The sequence below is a fragment of the Petromyzon marinus genome, unplaced genomic scaffold (assembly GCF_048934315.1).
Source record: "Petromyzon marinus isolate PM22_M1 ecotype Great Lakes invasive population unplaced genomic scaffold, UKy_Petmar_22M1.pri1.0 PM_Scaffold_390, whole genome shotgun sequence".
NCBI classification, from domain to species: Eukaryota; Metazoa; Chordata; class Hyperoartia; order Petromyzontiformes; family Petromyzontidae; genus Petromyzon; species Petromyzon marinus.
The window spans coordinates 21991-41598 of NW_027423380.1; the positions used below are offsets into that span (position 1 = coordinate 21991).

At 56.8% G+C, this 19608-nt stretch overlaps 1 protein-coding gene across 1 annotated transcript in view; it reads left to right on the plus strand.

Moving 5' to 3' along the window:
• The window catches only part of LOC116936817 (mitochondrial proton/calcium exchanger protein-like), an 84145-nt gene that overhangs the window by 21984 nt on the left and 42553 nt on the right, over window positions 1-19608 (plus strand). Inside the window, 7 exon segments of the mRNA XM_076064334.1 lie at window positions 1561-1919; window positions 4327-4470; window positions 5715-5827; window positions 5829-5853; window positions 9114-9317; window positions 10816-10938; window positions 17790-17921. Coding sequence (XP_075920449.1) covers window positions 1561-1919; window positions 4327-4470; window positions 5715-5827; window positions 5829-5853; window positions 9114-9317; window positions 10816-10938; window positions 17790-17921 — 1100 coding nt within the window.

Sequence of the window (19608 nt, forward strand, 5' to 3'; positions counted from 1 at the left end):
GCCTCTGGCAGCGCGGTAGGGGCAAGTGCTGAGGCACAGACAAAGCTCCCCCAGGTAGCCTCTAGCAGAGCTGTAGGGGCAAGTGCTGAGGCACAGACAAAGCTCCCCCAGGTAGCCTCTAGCAGGGCTGTAGGGGCAAGTGCTGAGGCACAGACAAAGCTCCCCCAGGTAGCCTCTAGCAGGGCTGTAGGGGCAAGTGCTGAGACACAGACAAAGCTCCCCCAGGTAGCCTCTGGCAGGGCTGTAGGGGCAAGTGCTGAGACACAGACAAAGCTCTGCCAGGTAGACTCTAGCAGGGCTGTAGGGGCAAGTGCTGAGACACAGACAAAGCTCCCCCAGGTAGCCTCTGGCAGGCCTGGAGGGGCAAGTGCTGAGACACAGACAAAGCTCCCCCAGGTAGCCTCTGGCAGGGCTGTAGGGGCAAGTGCTGAGACACAGACAAAGCTCCCCCAGGTAGCGTCTAGCAGGGCTGTAGGGGAAAGTGCTGAGACACAGACAAAGCTCCCCCAGGTAGCCTCTGGCAGCGCTGTAGGGGGCAAGTGCTGAGACACAGACAAAGCTCCCCCAGGTAGCCTCTAGCAGGGCTGTAGGGGCAAGTGCTGTGTACACACACACACAGACAAAGCTCCCCCAGGTAGCCTCTGGCAGCGCTGTAGGGGCAAGTGCTGAGGCACAGACAAAGCTCCCCCGGGTAGCCTCTGGCAGGGATGTAGGGGCAAGTGCTGTGTACACACACACACAGACAAAGCTCCCCCAGGTAGCCTCTAGCAGTGCTGTAGGGGCAAGTGCTGAGGCACAGACAAAGCTCCCCCAGGTAGCCTCTAGCAGGGCTGTAGGGGCAAGTGCTGAGACACAGACAAAGCTCCCCCAGGTAGCCTCTAGCAGGGCTGTAGGGGCAAGTGCTGAGACACAGACAAAGCTCCCCCAGGTAGCCTCTGGCAGGCCTGGAGGGGCAAGTGCTGAGACACAGACAAAGCTCCTCCAGGTAGCCTCTGGCAGGGCTGTAGGGGCAAGTGCTGAGACACAGATGAAGCTCCCCCAGGTAGCCTCTGGCAGGGCTGTAGGGGCAAGTGCTGAGACACAGACAAAGCTCCCCCAGGTAGCCTCTAGCAGGGCTGTAGGGGCAAGTGCTGTTATACACAGAGACAAAGCTCCCCCAAGTAGCCCCCCATTGCATCCCCACCCACACCACCACCCACCAACAACACCACCACCACCACCCCACCACCACCACCACCACCCACCATCACCACCCCCTCCACCACCCACCACCCCACCAACACCACCCCACCACCACCACCCACCACCCCCTCCACTACCACCACCACCCACTCCACCACCACCACCCCCCCACCACCACCACCCCCACCACCACCCACCACCCCCTCCACCACCCACCACCACCCACCACCACCCACCCACCACCACCCACCACCCCCTCCACTACCACCACCACCCACCCCAACAACACATTTTTATTTTTTGTTGAAAAAAAAAAAAAAACCCCCCAAAAAAATCCCCCTGCAGGCATCTCCCCGGACGCCCTCTCTTCCCACGCAGGGGTCCTCGATGCTCCGCCCACCGCCTCCACCGCCTCCACCGCCTCCTCCGCCGCCTCCACCACCGCCTCCACCGCCTCCACCGCCTCCAGCGCCTCCACCGCCTCCACCGCCACCACCGCCTCCACCGCCTCCACCGCCACCAGCGCCACCGCCTCCACCGCCTCCACCGCCTCCTCTGCCGCGGCAGTGGAAGGCACGGGTCGGCCGGCCCGGCGCTCCGTGTGGCAGGTGGTGGTGTCGGAGTGCCGCCACTACTACCACGGCTTCCGTCTCCTCGGCATCGACACCAAGATCGCCGCTCGCATGCTGTGGAGGATCCTGCACGGGCACACGCTGTCACGCAGGGAGCGCAGACAGGTGGGGTGTGGTGGTGGTGTGTGTGGTGGGGTGTTGTGTGGTGGTGTGGGGTAGTGTGGGGTGTTGTGTGGGGTGTAGGGTGGGGTGTAGTGTGGGGTGTAGTGTAGTGTGTGGGGGGTTTGTGTGGTGTTTGTGTGGTGTGGGGTGTAGTGTAGTGTGTGGTGTGGGGTGTAGTGTGGGGTGTAGTGTAGTGTGGGGTGTAGTGTGTGGGGTGTGTGGTGTGGGGTGTAGTGTAGTGTGGGGTGTGTGGTGTGTGTGGGGTGTAGTGTGAGGTGTTGTGTGTGTAGTGGGGTGTAGTGTGTGGGGTGGGGTGTGGGGGGTTTGTGTGGTGTATGTGTAGTGTGGTGGTTGTGTGGGGTGTAGTGTGTGGGGTGTAGTGGGGTGTGGTGGGGTGTAGTGTGGGGTGTTGTGTAGTGTGGTGTGTGTGTGGTGTTTGTGTGGTGTGGGGTGTAGTGTAGTGTGTGTGGTGTGTGTGTGTGGGGTGTTGTGTGTGTAGTGTGGGGTGTAGTGGGGTGTTGTGTGGTGTGTTGTGTAGTGTGTGGTGTGGGGTGTGTGTGTGGTGTAGTGTAGGGTGTAGTGTGGGGTGTGGTGGGGTGTAGTGAGTGGGGTGTGGGGTGTAGTGTGTGGGGTGTGTGTGGTGTTTGTGTGGTGTGGGGTGTAATGTGTGGGGTGTAGTGTGGGGTGTTGTGTAGTGTGTGGGGTGTAGTGTGGGGTGTAGTGTGGGGTGTAGTGTGTGAGGTGTTTGTGGTGTGTGTGGTGTGTGTGTGGTGTGTGTGTGGTGTGTGTGTGGTGTGTGTGTGGTGTGTGTGTGGTATGTGTGTGGTATGTGTGTGGTATGTGTGTGGTGTGTGAGTGTGGTATGTGTGTGGTGTGGTATGTGTGTGTGTGTGTGGTGTGTGTGGTGTGGGGTGTGTGAGGTGGGTGTGTGGTGAAGGTGTGTGAGGTGGGTTGGTGGGTGTGGTGTGGTGTGTGTAGTGTATGGTGGTGGTGATGATGCGGTGGTGGTGAAAGTGGAGGTGGTGGTAGTTGAGGTAGCAGCGGCGGTGAAGTTGGTGGTGATGGTGATGGTGGTGATGGTGATGGTGGTGATGGTGGTGGTGATGGTGAAGGTGGTGGTGGTGATGGTGGTGATGATGGTGGTGGTGATGGTGGTGATGGTGGTGGTGGTGGTGGTGAAGGTGGTGGTGGTGATGGAGGTGGTGATAGTGGTGATGGTGGAGGTGGTGGTGATGGTGGTGAAGGTGGTGAAGGTGGTGGTGGTGGTGAAGGTGGTGGAGGTGGTGGTGGAGGTGGTGGAGGTGAAGGTGGTGGTGTTGGTGATGGTGGTGGAAGTGGTGGTGGTGTTGGTGAAGGTGGTGAAGGTGGTGGAGGTGGTGATGGTGGAGGTGGTGTTGGTGATGGTGGTGGAGGTGGTGGTGGTGAAGGTGGTGTTGGTGGTGGTGGTGGAGGTGAAGGTGGTGTTGGTGGTGGTGAAGGTGGTGGTGGAAGTGGTGGAGGTGGTGAAGGTGGTGATGGTGGAGGTGGTGATGGTGATGGTGGTGTTGGTGGAGGTGGTGGTGATGGTGGTGGTGGTGGTGGAGGTGATGGTGGTGATGGTGGTGGAGGTGGTGATGGTGATGGTGGTGGAGGTGGTGATGGTGATGGAGGTGGTGGAGGTGGTGATGGTGGTGAAGATGATGATGGTGATGGTGGTGGAGGTGGTGATGGTGGTGTTGGTGGTGATGGAGGTGGTGGAGGTGGTGATGGTGGTGTTGGTGGTGATGGCGGTGGAGGTGGTGGTGGTGGAGGTGGTGGTGATGGTGGTGGAGGTGGTGATGGTGGTGGAGGTGGTGAAGGTGTTGGTGGTGAAGGTGGTGGTGGTGGTGATGGTGGTGGTGATGGTGGTGATGGTGGTGGTGATGGAGGTGTTGGTGGTGATGGTGGTGATGATGGTGGTGATGGTGGTGGTGGTGATGGAGGTGTTGGTGGTGATGGAGGTGGTGAAGGTGTTGGTGGTGAAGGTGGTGATGGTGGTGATGGTGGTGATGGTGGTGGTGATGGTGGTGATGGTGGTGATGGTGGTGGTGGAGGTGTTGGTGATGGAGGTGGTGGAGGTGGTGATGGTGGTGTTGGTGGTGATGGTGGTGGAGGTGGTGATGGTGGTGGAGGTGGTGATGGTGGTGGAGGTGGTGATGGTGATGGAGGTGGTGGAGGTGGTGATGGTGGTGAAGATGATGATGGTGATGGTGGTGGAGGTGGTGATGGTGGTGTTGGTGGTGATGGAGGTGGTGGAGGTGGTGATGGAGGTGGTGAAGGTGTTGGTGTTGATGGTGATGGAGATGGTGATGGTGATGGAGGTGGTGATGGAGGTGTTGGTGATGGAGGTGGTGGAGATGCTATCCCGTATCCGTGTCACCGTGCGCCCCAGTTCCTGCGGACTTGTGCGGACCTCTTCCGCCTGGTGCCCTTCCTCGTCTTCATCATCGTCCCCTTCATGGAGTTCCTCCTCCCCGTGGCCGTCAAACTCTTCCCAAATATGCTGCCCTCCACCTTCGAGAGCTCCTCCACCAAGGTCGTTCGCTCGCTCACTCGCTCACTCGCTCAGTGACTCACTCGCCCAGTCGCTCGTTCAGTCACTCACTCGCTCAGTCGCTCAGTCGCTCGCTCAGTCACTCGCTCAGTGACTCACTCAGTCGTTCGCTCAGTCACTCACTCGCCCAGTCGCTCGTTCAGTCACTCACTTGCTCAGTCGCTCGCTCAGTCACTTGCTCAGTGACTCACTCGCTCAGCCGCTCGCTCAGTCGCTCGCTCAGTCGCTCAGTCACTCGCTCAGTCACTCGCACAGTCACTCACTCGCTCAGTCGCTCACTCACTCAGTCGTTCGCTCAGTCACTCACTCGCCCAGTCGCTCGTTCAGTCACTCACTCGCTCAGTCGCTCGCTCAGTCACTTGCTCAGTGACTCACTCGCTCAGCCGCTCGCTCAGTCGCTCGCTCAGTCGCTCAGTCACTCGCTCAGTCACTCGCACAGTCACTCACTCGCTCAGTCGCTCACTCACTCAGTCGCTTGCTCAGTCACTCACTCGCTCAGCCGCTCGCTCAGTCACTCACTTGCTCAGTCGCTCGCTCAGTCACTTGCTCAGTGACTCACTCGCTCAGCCGCTCGCTCAGTCGCTCGCTCAGTCGCTCAGTCACTCGCTCAGTCACTCGCACAGTCACTCACTTGCTCAGTCGCTCACTCACTCAGTCGCTTGCTCAGTCACTCACTCGCTCAGCCGCTCGCTCAGTCACTCACTCGCTCAGTCACTCGCTCAGTCGCACACTCACTCATTCACTCGCTCTGTCACTCACTCTGTCAATCAGTCGCTCACTCACTCACTCGCTCGCTCAGTTACTCACTCGCTCAGTCGCTCGCTCAGTCGCTCACTCAGTCGCTCACTCGCTCAGTCACTCACTCACTCGCTCAGTCACTCGCTCTGTCACTCACTCACTCGCTCAGTCACTCGCTCTGTCACTCAGTCACTCGCTCAGTCGCTCACTTTGTCAGTCACTCGCTCAGTCGCTCAGTCACTCACTCAGTCACTCACTCAGTCACTCACTCAGTCACTCACTCAGTCACTCACTCAGTCACTCGCTCAGTCACTCGCTCAGTCACTCGCTCAGTCACTCGCTCAGTCACTCACTCACCCACTCATTCACTCACTCACTCACCCACCCACTCACCCACCCCCTCACCCATCCCCTCACTCACCCACTCACCCACCCACTCACCCACCCCCTCACCGCCTCACCCACCCCCTCACCCACCCGTGGAGCAGGAGGAGCGTCTGAAGAAGGAACTCCGGGGTAAGCTGGAGATGGCGAAGTTTCTGCAGGACACCATTGAGGAGATCGCCGTGAGGAACAAAGCGGCCACAGAGAGCTCCACACTTCGAGTTCTCCGCGTTCTTCCAGAAGGTAGCACGTGGGTCTCCCCCCACTCTCCCCCACACTCCCCCCACACTCCCCCCACACTCCCAACACACTCCCAACACTCCCCAACACACTCCCAACACACTCCCCCCACACTCCCAACACACTCCCCCCACTCTCCCCCCACACTCCCAACACACTCCCAACACACTCCCAACACACTCCCAACACACTACCAACACACTCCCCCCACACTCCCCCCACACTCCCAACACACTCCCAACACACTCCCAACACACTCCCAACACTCAACTCTCCCCCCACTCTCCCCCCACACTCCCAACACACTCCCAACACACTCCCCCCACATCCCAACACACTCCCACAACTCTCCCACCACTCTCCCCCCACACTCCCAACACACTCCCAACACACTCCCAACACTCCAACTCTCCCCCCCACTCTCCCCCCACACTCCCCCCACACTCCCCCCACACCTCCCAACACACTCCCCCCACACTCCCCCCACACTCCCAACACACTCCCAACACACTCCCACCACACTCCCAACACACTCCCCACAACTCTCCAACACTCCAACTCTCCCCCACTCTCCCCCCACTCTCCACCCACACTCCCCCCACACTCCCCCCACACTCCCCCCACACTCCCAACACACTCCCAACACACTCCCCCCACACTCCCCCCACACCCCCCCACACCCCAACACACTCCCACAACTCTCCACCACTCTCCCCCCACACTCCCCCCACACGCCCAACACACTCCCCAACACACTCCCAACACACTCCCAACACTCCAACTCTCCCCCCCACTCTCCCCCCACACTCCCCCCACACTCCCCCCACACTCCCCCCACACTCCCCCCACACTCCCAACACACTCCCACAACTCTCCCACCACTCTCCCCCCACACTCCCAACACACTCCCAACACACTCCCAACACACTCCCAACACTCCAACTCTCCCCCCACTCTCCCCCCACACTCCCCCCACACTCCCCCCACACTCCCAACACACTCCCAACACACTCCCACCACACTCCCAACACACTCCCAACACACTCCCACCACTCTCCCAACACTCCAACTCTCCCCCCACTCTTCCCCCCACACTCCCCCCACACTCCCAGCACACTCCCAACACACTCCCCACAACTCTCCCAACACTCTCCCACCACTTCTCCCAACACACTCCCACCACACTCCCAACACACCCCACCACACTCCCAACACACTCCCAACACACTCCCAACACACTCCCAACACACTCCCAACACACTCCCAACACACTCCCCCCACTCTCCCCCCACACTCCCCAACACACTCCCCCCACACTCCCCCCACACTCCCCCCACCCTCCCCCCACACTCCCCCCACACTCCCCCCACACTCCCCCCACACTCCCACACACTCCCAACACACTCCCCCCACACTCCCCCCACACTCCCCCCCACACTCCCAACACACTCCCACAACTCTCCACACATCTCTCCCCCACACTCCCCCCACACTCCCAACACACTCCCAACACACTCCCAACACACTCCCAACACTCCAACTCTCCCCCCACTCTCCCCCACACTCCCCCCACACTCCCCCCACACTCCCCCCACACTCCCAACACACTCCCACAACTCCCCACCCACCACTCCCCCCCACACTCCCAACACACTCCCAACACACTCCCAACACACTCCCAACACTCCAACTCTCCCCCCACTCTCCCCCCACACTCCCCCCACACTCCCCCCACACTCCCAACACACTCCCAACACACTCCCACCACACTCCCAACACACTCCCAACACACTCCCACCACTCTCCCAACACTCCAACTCTCCCCCCACTCTCCCCCCACACTCCCCCCACACTCCCAGCACACTCCCAACACACTCCCACAACTCTCCCAACACTCTCCCACCACTCTCCCAACACACTCCCACCACACTCCCAACACACTCCCACCACACTCCCAACACACTCCCAACACACTCCCAACACACTCCCAACACACTCCCAACACACTCCCAACACACTCCCCCCACTCTCCCCCCACACTCCCAACACACTCCCCCCACACTCCCCCCACACTCCCCCCACTCTCCCCCCACACTCCCCCCACACTCCCCCCACACTCCCAACACACTCCCAACACACTACCAACACACTCCTACCACTCTCCCCCCACACTCCCAACACACTCCCCCCACACTCCCCCCACACTCCCCCCACTCTCCCCCCACACTCCCCCCACACTCCCCCCACACTCCCAACACACTCCCAACACACTACCAACACACTCCTACCACTCTCCCCCCACACTCCCAACACACTCCCCCCACACTCCCCCCACACTCCACCCACACTCCCAACACACTTCCCCCACTCTCCCAACACACTCCCAACACACTCCCAACACACTCCCAACACACTCCCAACACACTCACCCCACTCTCCCAACACACTCCCACAACTCTCCCACCACTCTCCCACCACTCTCCCAACACACTCCCAACACACTCCCAACACACTCCCAACACACTCCCCCCACACTCCCACCACACTCCCCCCACTCTCCCCCCACTCTCCAACTCTCCCCACACTCTCCCACCACTCTCCCCCCACTCTCCCACCACTCTCCCCCCACTCTCCCCCACTGTCCCCCCACTCTCCCACCACTCTCCAACTCTCCCCCCACCCCCCACTCTCTCCCCCCACCCCCCCACCACTCCCCCCCCACTCTCCCCCCACTCTCCAACTCATCCCCCACTCTCCCCCCACTCTCCCCCCACTCTCCCACCACTCTCCAACTCTCCCCCCACCCCCCACTCTCTCCCCCCACCCCCCACCACTCCCCCCCCCACTCTCCAACTCTCCCCCCACTCTCCCCCCACTCCCCAACTCTCCCCCCACTCTCTCCCCCCACCACTCCCCCCACCACCACTCCCCCCACCAACCCCCCGTAGATCCGCAGCAGCGGGCAGCGTCCCAGCAACGAGGAGATCCTCCGCTTCTCTCAGCTCTTCGACGACGAGTTGACGCTCTCCCCAACTCTCCCCCCACTCTCTCCCCCCCACCACCCCCCCACCACCACTCCCCCCCACCACCACCAACCCCTCGTAGATCCGCAGCAGCGGGCAGCGTCCCAGCAACGAGGAGATCCTCCGCTTCTCTCAGCTCTTCGAGGACGAGTTGACGCTCTCCCCAACTCTCCCCCCCACTCTCTCCCCCCACCACTCCCCCCCCCACCACTCCCCCCACCACCACCAACCCCCTCGTAGATCCGCAGCAGCGGGCAGCGTCCCAGCAACGAGGAGATCCTCCGCTTCTCCCAGCTCTTCGAGGACGAGTTGACGCTGGACAGCCTCGGCCGCCCCCAGCTGGTGGCTCTGTGCAGGCTGCTGGAGCTGCAGCCCATGGGTACCAACAACTTCCTGCGCTTCCAGCTGCTCATGAAGCTGCGCAACATCATGGCCGACGACAAGGTGCTGTGGGGGGAGGGGGGGGGGGGGGCGGCCGGGGCTGCTGCCGTCGCCGTGGCAGCCGTCGTCGTGGTTGCCGTTGTCGTGGCAGCCGTCGTCGTGGCTGCCGTTGTCGTGGCTGCCGTTGTCGTGGCAGCCGTCGCCGTGGCAGCCGTTGTCGTGGCAGCCGCCGTCGTGGCTGCCGTTGTCGTGGCAGACGCCGTTGTCATGGCTGCCGTTGTCATAGATACCGTTGTCATGGCTGCCGTTGTCATGGCTATCGTCATAGCTGCCGTCGTCATGGCTGCCGTTGTCATGGCTGCCGTTGTCATAGCTACCGTCGTCATCATAGCTACCGTCGTCATAGCTACCGTCGTCACAGCTACCGTCGTCACAGATACCGTTGTCATAGCTACCCTTGTCATAGCTACCGTTGTCATAGCTACCGTTGTCATAGCTACCGTTGTCATAGCTACCGTTGTCATAGCTACCGTTGTCATGGCTGCCGTTGTCATAGCTACCGTTGTCATGGCTGCCGTTGTCATAGCTACCGTTGTCATGGCTGCCGTTGTCGTGGCTGCCATTGTCATGGCTGCCGTCGTCATAGCTACCGTCGTCATAGCTACCGTCGTCATAGCTATCGTTGTCATGGCTGCCGTTGTCATAGCTACCGTTGTCATAGCTACCGTCGTCATAGCTACTGTTCTCATAGCTACCGTTGACATAGCTACCGTTGTTTAGCTACCGTTGTCATAGCTACCGTTGTCATGGCTGCCGTTGTCATAGCTATCGTCATGGCTGCCGTCGTCATAGCTATCGTTGTCATGGCTGCCGTTGTCATAGCTACTGTTGTCATAGCTATCGTCATAGCTACTGTTGTCATAGCTACCGTTGTCATAGCTATCGTTGTCATGGCTGCCGTTGTCATAGCTACTGTTGTCATAGCTATCGTCATAGCTACCGTTGTCATAGCTACCGTTGTCATAGCTACCGTTGTCATAGCTACCGTTGTCATGGCTGCCGTTGTCATAGCTACTGTCGTCATCATAGCTACCGTTGTCATAGCTACCGTTGTCATAGCTACCGTTGTCATAGCTATCGTCATAGCTACCGTTGTCATAGCTACCGTCATAGCTACTATTGTCATAGCTACCGTCATAGCTACCCTTGTCATAGCTATCGTCATAGCTATCGTTGTCATAGCTACCGTTGTCATAGCTATCGTCATAGCTACCGTTGTCATAGCTACCGTCGTCATAGCTACCGTCGTCATAGCTACCGTTGTCATCATAGCTACCGTTGTCATCATAGCTACCGTTGTCATAGCTACCGTTGTCATAGCTACCGTTGTGATAGCTATCGTCATAGCTACCGTTGTCATAGCTATCGTCATAGCTACCGTTGTCATAGCTACCGTTGTCATAGCTACGGTTGTCATGGCTACCGTCATCACCACAACCGTCTAACCCCTCCCCCCTCATGCCCCCCACCCCCCACCCCCACCCCCCCCCCCCCCCCCCAGATGATCGCCAAGGAGGGGGGGGTGGGCTCGCTGTCCGTGGGCGAAGTTCAAGCAGCCTGCCGCGTGCGTGGGATGAGGGCCATGGGGGTCACAGAGGAGAGGCTGCGTGGGCAGCTCAAGCAGGCCAGTCGCCCACCTAGTCACTCACCTAGTCACTCACCTAGTCACTCACTCACCTAGTCACTCACCTAGTCACTCACTCACCTAGTCACTCACCTAGTCACTCACCTAGTCACTCACCTAGTCACTCACCTAGCCACTCACTCACCTAGTCACTCACTCACCTAGTCACCCGCCTAGTCACTCACTCACCTAGTCACTCACTCACCTAGTCACCCGCCTAGTCACTCGCCTAGTCACCCACCTAGTCACTCACTCACCTAGTCACTCACTCACCTAGTCACTCACCTAGTCACTCGCCTAGTCACCCACCTAGTCACTCACTCACCTAGTCACTCACTCACCTAGTCGCCCACCTAGTCACTCACCTAGTCACCCACTCACCTAGTCACCCGCCTAGTCACTCACCTAGTCACTCACTCACCTAGTCACTCACTCACCTAGTCACTCACCTAGTCACTCACCTAGTCACTCACCTAGTCACTCACCTAGTCACTCACTCACCTAGTCACTCACTCACCTAGTCACTCACCTAGTCGCCCACCTAGTCACTCACTCACCTAGTCACTCACCTAGTCACTCACCTAGTCACCCACTCACCTAGTCACTCACCTAGTCACCCACCTAGTCACCTTACTCCAACATGGGCAAGACAGAGGAAGAGTGAGTCACCCGCTCACCTAGTCACCCACCTAGTCGCTCACCTAGTCACTCACCTAGTCACTCACCTAGTCACTCACTCGCTCACCTAGTCACTCACCTAGTCACTCACCTAGTCACTCACCTAGTCACTCACCTAGTCACTCACCTAGTCACTCACTCACCTAGTCACTCACCTAGTCACTCACTCACCTAGTCACCCACCTAGTCACTCACTCACCTAGTCACTCACTCACCTAGTCACCCGCCTAGTCACTCGCCTAGTCACTCACCCGCCTAGTCACTCACCTAGTCACTCACTCACTAGTCACTCACTCATCTAGTCACTCACCTAGTCACCCGCCTAGTCACTCACTCACCTAGTCACTCACCTAGTCACTCACTCACCTAGTCACTCACTCACCTAGTCACTCACTCACCTAGTCACTCACTCACCTAGTCACTCACCTAGTCACTCACTCACTAGTCACTCACTCACCTAGTCACCCACCTAGTCACTCACCTAGTCACTCACTCACCTAGTCACTCACTCACCTAGTCACCCACCTAGTCACCCGCCTAGTCACCCACCTAGTCACTCACTCACCTAGTCACTCACCTAGTCACCCGCCTAGTCACCCGCCTAGTCACTCACTCACCTAGTCACCTGCCTAGTCACTCACCTAGTCACTCACTCACCTAGTCACTCACCTAGTCACCCACCTAGTCACCCGCCTAGTCACTCACCTAGTCACTCACTCACCTAGTCACTCACTCACCTAGTCACTCACCTAGTCACTCACCTAGTCACTCACCTAGTCACTTACCTAGTCACTCACCTAGTCACTCACCTAGTCACTCACCTAGTCACCCACTCACCTAGTCACTCACCTAGTCACCCGCCTAGTCACCCGCCTAGTCACTCACCTAGTCACTCACTCACCTAGTCACTCACCTAGTCACTCACCTAGTCACTCACCTAGTCACTCACCTAGTCACTCACTCACCTAGTCACTCACTCACCTAGTCACTCACCTAGTCACTCACCTAGTCACTCACCTAGTCACTTACCTAGTCACTCACCTAGTCACTCACCTAGTCACTCACCTAGTCACTCACCTAGTCACTCACTCACCTAGTCACTCACCTAGTCACTCACCTAGTCACTCACCTAGTCACTCACCTAGTCACTCACTCACCTAGTCACCCACTCACCTAGTCACTCACCTAGTCACTCACCTAGTCACTCACCTAGTCACTCACTCACCTAGTCACTCACCTAGTCACTTACCTAGTCACTCACCTAGTCACTCACCTAGTCACTCACCTAGTCACCCACTCACCTAGTCACTCACCTAGTCACCCGCCTAGTCACCCGCCTAGTCACCTGCCTAGTTACTCACTCACCTAGTCACTCACCTAGTCACTCACTCGCCTAGTCACTCACCTAGTCACTCACCTAGTCACCCACTCACCTAGTCGCTCACCTAGTCACCCGCCTAGTCACCCGCCTAGTCACTCAGTCACCTAGTCACTCACCTAGTCACTCACTCGCCTAGTCACTCACCTAGTCACTGAACTAGTCACTCACTCACCTAGTCACTCACCTAGTCACTCACCTAGTCACCCGCCTAGTCACTCACTCACCTAGTCACTCACCTAGTCACTCACCTAGTCACCTGCCTAGTCACTCACTCACCTAGTCACCCACCTAGTCACTCACTCGCCTAGTCACTCACTCACCTAGTCACTCACTCACCTAGTCACTCACCTAGTCACTCACTCACCTAGTCACTCACTCACCTAGTCACTCACTCACCTAGTCACTCACCTAGTCACTCACCTAGTCACTCACCTAGTCACCTGCCTAGTCACTCACTCACCTAGTCACTCACCTAGTCACCTGCCTAGTCACTCACTCACCTAGTCACTCACTCGCCTAGTCACTCACCTAGTCACTCACCTAGTCACTCACCTAGTCACTCACTCGCCTAGTCACTCACTCACCTAGTCACTCACTCACCTAGTCACTCACCTAGTCACTCACCTAGTCACTCACCTAGTCACCTGCCTAGTCACTCACTCGCCTAGTCACTCACCTAGTCACTCACCTAGTCACTCACTCACCTAGTCACTCACTCGCCTAGTCACTCACCTAGTCACTCAGCTAGTCACTCACCTAGTCACTCACCTAGTCACTCACTCACCTAGTCACCCGCCTAGTCACTCACCTAGTCACTCACCTAGTCACTCACCTAGTCACTCACTCACCTAGTCACCCACCTAGTCACTCACCTAGTCACTCGCCTAGTCACTCACCTAGTCACTCACCTAGTCACTCACCTAGTCACTCACCTAGTCACTCACCTAGTCACTCACCTAGTCACTCACCTAGTCACTCACCTAGTCACTCACTCACCTAGTCACTCACTCACCTAGTCACTCACTCACCTAGTCACTCACCTAGTCACGCACTCACCTAGTCACTCACTCACCTAGTCACTCACTCACCTAGTCACTCACTCACCTAGTCACTCACCTAGTCACTCACCTAGTCACTCACCTAGTCACCTGCCTAGTCACTCACTCACCTAGTCACTCACCTAGTCACCTGCCTAGTCACTCACTCACCTAGTCACTCACTCGCCTAGTCACTCACCTAGTCACTCACCTAGTCACTCACCTAGTCACTCACTCGCCTAGTCACTCACTCACCTAGTCACTTACTCACCTAGTCACTCACCTAGTCACTCACCTAGTCACTCACCTAGTCACCTGCCTAGTCACTCACTCGCCTAGTCACTCACCTAGTCACTCACCTAGTCACTCACTCACCTAGTCACTCACTCGCCTAGTCACTCACCTAGTCACTCAGCTAGTCACTCACCTAGTCACTCACCTAGTCACTCACTCACCTAGTCACCCGCCTAGTCACTCACCTAGTCACTCACCTAGTCACTCACCTAGTCACTCACTCACCTAGTCACCCACCTAGTCACTCGCCTAGTCACTCGCCTAGTCACTCACCTAGTCACTCACCTAGTCACTCACCTAGTCACTCACCTAGTCACTCACCTAGTCACTCACTCACCTAGTCACCTGCCTAGTCACTCACCTAGTCACTCACCTAGTCACTCACCCACTTAGCCACTCACTCACCTAGTCACTCACTCAGCTAGTCACTCACTCACCTAGTCACTCACTCGCCTAGTCACTCACTCGCTCACCTAGTCACCCGCCTAGTCACCCGCCTAGTCACTCACTCACCTAGTCACTCGCCTAGTCACTCACTCGCTCACCTAGTCACTCACCTAGTCACTCACTCACCTAGTCACTTACCTAGTCACTCACTCACCTAGTCACTCACTCACCTAGTCACCCGCCTAGTCGCCCGCCTAGTCACTCACCTAGTCACTCGCCTAGTCACCTGCCTAGTCACTCACTCACCTAGTCACTCACCTAGTCACTCACCTAGTCACTCACCCACTTAGTCACTCGCTCACCTAGCCACTCACTCACCTAGTCACTCACCTAGTCACTCACTTAGTCACTCACCCACTTAGCCACTCACTCACCTAGTCACTCACCTAGTCACTCACTTAGTCACCCGCCCACCTAGCCACTCACTCACCTAGTCACTCACCTAGGCACTCATCCACTTAGTCACTCACTCACCTAGTCACTCACTTAGTCACTCACCCACCTAGTCACTCACTCACCTAGTCACTCACCTAGTCACTCACCTAGTCACTCACCCACTTAGCCACTCACTCACCTAGTCACTCACTCACTTAGCCACTCACCTAGTCAGTCACACAATCACACACTCACCCACTTAGCCACTCACTCACCTAGTCACTCACCTAGTCACTCACTCACTAGTCACTCAGTCACCTAGTCACTCACCCACCTAGTCACTCACCTAGTCACTCACCTAGTCACTCACTTAGTCACTCACCCACTTAGCCACTCACTCACCTAGTCACTCACCTAGTCACTCACCCACTTAGCCACTCACTCACCTAGTCACTCACTCAGCTAGTCACTCACTCACCTAGTCACTCACTCACCTAGTCACTCACCTAGTCACTCACCTAGTTGCCCGCCTAGTCACCCACCCGCCTAGCCACTCACTCACCTAGTCACTCACCCACTTAGCCACTCACCCACTTAGCCACTCACCCACTTAGCCACTCACCCAGTCAGTCACACACTCGCCCACCTAGCCACTCACCCACCTCGCCACTCACCCACCTAGCCACTCACCCAGTCAATCACACAATCACACACTCACCCACCTAGCCACTCACTCACCTAGTCACACAATCACCCACTCACCCACCTAGCCACTCACCCCCTTAGCCACTCACTCACCTACTCAACTGATGACTCACCCACCTAGCCACTCAATCACCTAACCAGCCACTCACCCAGTCAGTCACACAATCACACACTCACCCACCTAGCCACTCACCCACTTAGCCACTCGCTCAGTCAGTCACACAATCACACTCACCCACCTAGCCACTCACCCACTTAGCCACTCGCTCAGTCAGTCACACAATCACACACTCACCTACCTAGCCACTCACCCACCTAGCCACTCCCCCACTTAGCCATTCACCCAGTCAGTCACACAATCACACACTCACCCACCTAGTCACTCACCCACCTACTCAACTGATGACTCACCCACCTAGCCACTCAATCACCTATCCAGCCACTCACCCAGTCAGTCACACAATCACACACTCACCCACCTAGCCACTCACTCACCTAGTCACACAATCACCCACTCACCCACCTAGCCACTCACCCCCTTAGCCACTCACTCACCTACTCAACTGATGACTCACCCACCTAGCCACTCAATCACCTATCCAGCCACTCACCCAGTCAGTCACACAATCACACACTCACCCACCTAGCCACTCACCCACTTAGCCACTCGCTCAGTCAGTCACACAATCACACTCACCCACCTAGCCACTCACCCACTTAGCCACTCGCTCAGTCAGTCACACAATCACACACTCACCTACCTAGCCACTCACCCACCTAGCCACTCCCCCACTTAGCCATTCACCCAGTCAGTCACACAATCACACACTCACCCACCTAGTCACTCACCCACCTACTCAACTGATGACTCACCCACCTAGCCACTCAATCACCTATCCAGCCACTCACCCAGTCAGTCACACAATCACACACTCACCCACCTAGCCACTCACCCACCTAGCCACTCACTCACCTACTCAACTGATGACTCACCCACCTAGCCACTCAATCACCTATCCAGCCACTCACCCAGTCAGTCACACAATCACACACTCACCCACCTAGCCACTCACCCAGTCAGTCACACACTCACACAATCACACAATTACACACTCACCCACCTAGTTACTCACCCCCTTAGCCACTCGCTCAGTCAGTCACACAATCACACACTCACCCACCTAGCCACTTACCCACCTAGCCACTCAATCACCTATCCAGCCACTCACTCGCTGACTCACTCACTGACTCACTAACTCACCCACCCACCTAGCCACTCACCCACCTAGCCACTCACTCACCCACCTAGCCACTCACCCAGTCAGTCACACACTCACCCACCTAGCCACTCACCCACCTAGCCACTCACCCAGTCAGTCACACACTCACACAATCACACAATCACACACTCACCCACCTAGTCACTCACCCCCTTAGCCACTCGCTCAGTCAGTCACACAATCACACACTCACCCACCTAGCCACTCAATCACCTATCCCGCCACTCACTCACTGACTCACTCACTAACTCACCCACCCACCTAGCCACTCACCCACCTAGCCACTCACCCAGTCAGTCACACACTCACCCACCTAGCCACTCAATCACCTATCCAGCCACTCACTCACCGACTCACTAACTCACCCACCCAGCCAGCCACTCACCCACCTAGCCACTCACCCACCTAGCCACTCACCCACCTAGCCACTCAATCACCTATCCAGCCACTCACTCACTGACTCACTCACCGACTCACTAACTCGAACCACCCAGCCAGCCACTCACCCACTCACTGACCCATTATCTCCCTCCCACTCTCCCCCCCCACCACTCTCCCCCCCCCCACCACTCTCCCCCCCACCACTCTCCCCCCCCCCCCCACCACTCTCCCCCCCCCCACCACTCTCCCCCCCCCCCACCACTCTCCCCACAGTGGCTGGAGCTCCATCTGAGTGCACAAATCCCCACATCGCTGCTACTCCTGTCCAGGGCCATGTACCTGCCTGAGACGCTGTCACCTGCTGACCAACTCACCAGCACCTTGCAGGCATTGCCAGACAGTGTGGTGAGTGGGTGGGTGAGTGGGTGGGTGGGTGGGTGAGTGAGTGAGAGGGTGGGTGAGTGAGTGAGTGGGTCGGTGGGTCGGTGGGTGAGTTGGTGAGTGGGTGAGTGGCTGGGTGAGTGGGTGAGTGGGTGAGTGAGTGAGTGGGTGAGTGAGTGGGTGGGTGGCTGGGTGAGTGGCTGGGTGAGTGGCTGGGTGAGTGGGTGAGTGGGTCGGTTGGTGAGTGGGTGGGTGAGTGTGTGAGTGAGTGAGTCAGTGAGTGTATGAGTGAGTGTGTGTATGAGTGAGTGAGTGAGTGTATGAGTGAGTGAGTTATGAGTGAGTGAGCGAGCGAGTGAGTGTATGAGTGAGTGAGTGTATGAGTGAGTGAGTGTATGAGTGAGTGAGTGAGTGTATGAGTGAGTGAGTTATGAGTGAGTGAGCGAGCGAGTGAGTGTATGAGTGAGTGAGTGTATGAGTGAGTGAGTGTATGAGTGAGTGAGTGAGTGTATGAGTGCGTGAGTGAGTGTGTGAGTGAGTGAGTGTATGAGTGAGTGAGTGAGTGTATGAGTGAGTGAGTGTATGAGTGAGTGAGTGAGTGTGTGAGTGAGTGTATGAGTGAGTGAGTGTATGAGTGAGTGAGTGTATGAGTGAGTGTATGAGTGAGTGTATGAGTGAGTGTATGAGTGAGTGTATGAGTGACTGAGTGAGTGACTGAGTGAGTGTATGAGTGAGTGAGTGTGTGAGTGAGTGTATGAATGAGTGACTGAGTGAGTGAGTGAGTGTATGAGTGAGTGAGTGTATCAGTGTATGAGTGAGTATGAGTGAGTGTATGAGTGAGTGAGTGTATGAGTGAGTGTATGAGTGAGTGAGTGTATGAGTGAGTGTATGAGTGAGTGAGTGTGTGAGTGAGTGTATGAGTGAATATGTGTATGAGTGAGTGAGTGTATGAGTGAGTGAGTGTATGAGTGAGTGTATGAGTGAGTGTATGAGTGAGTGTATGAGTGACTGAGTGAGTGTATGAGTGAGTGAGTGAGTGTATGAGTGAGTGTATGAGTGAGTGAGTGTGTGAGTGAGTGTATGAATGAGTGACTGAGTGAGTGTATGAGTGAGTGACTGAGTGAGTGTATGAGTGAGTGTATGAGTGAGTGAGTGTGTGAGTGAGTGAGTGTATGAGTGAGTGTATGAGTGAGTGTATGAGTATATGAGTGAGTGAGTGTTTGAGTGAGTGAGTGTATGAGTGAGTGTATGAGTGAGTGAGTGTATGAGTGTATGACTGAGTGAGTGTATGAGTGAGTGAGTGTATGAGTGAGTGAGTGTATGACTGAGTGAGTGTATGAGTGAGTGAGTGTATGAGTGAGTGAGTGTATGAGTGAGTGAGTGTATGAGTGTATGTATGAGTGAGTGTATGAGTGTGTGTATGAGTGGTGTGTGTGAGTGAGTGTATGAGTGAGTGAGTTATGAGTGAGTGTATGTGTGAGTGTATGAGTGAGTGTATGGTTTGTTGTGTTGTGTGTGTGTGTGTGTTTTGTGTGTGTTGTGGTGTGGGGTGTTTTGGTTGTGGTAGTGTGTGGGTGTTGGTGTGTGTGTGGTTGTGTGGGTGAGTGTGGTGGTGTATGAGTGAGTGAGTGAGTGTGTGAGTGAGTGTATGAGTGAGTGTATGAGTAAATATGTGTATGAGTGAGTGAGTGTATGAGTGAGTGAGTGTATG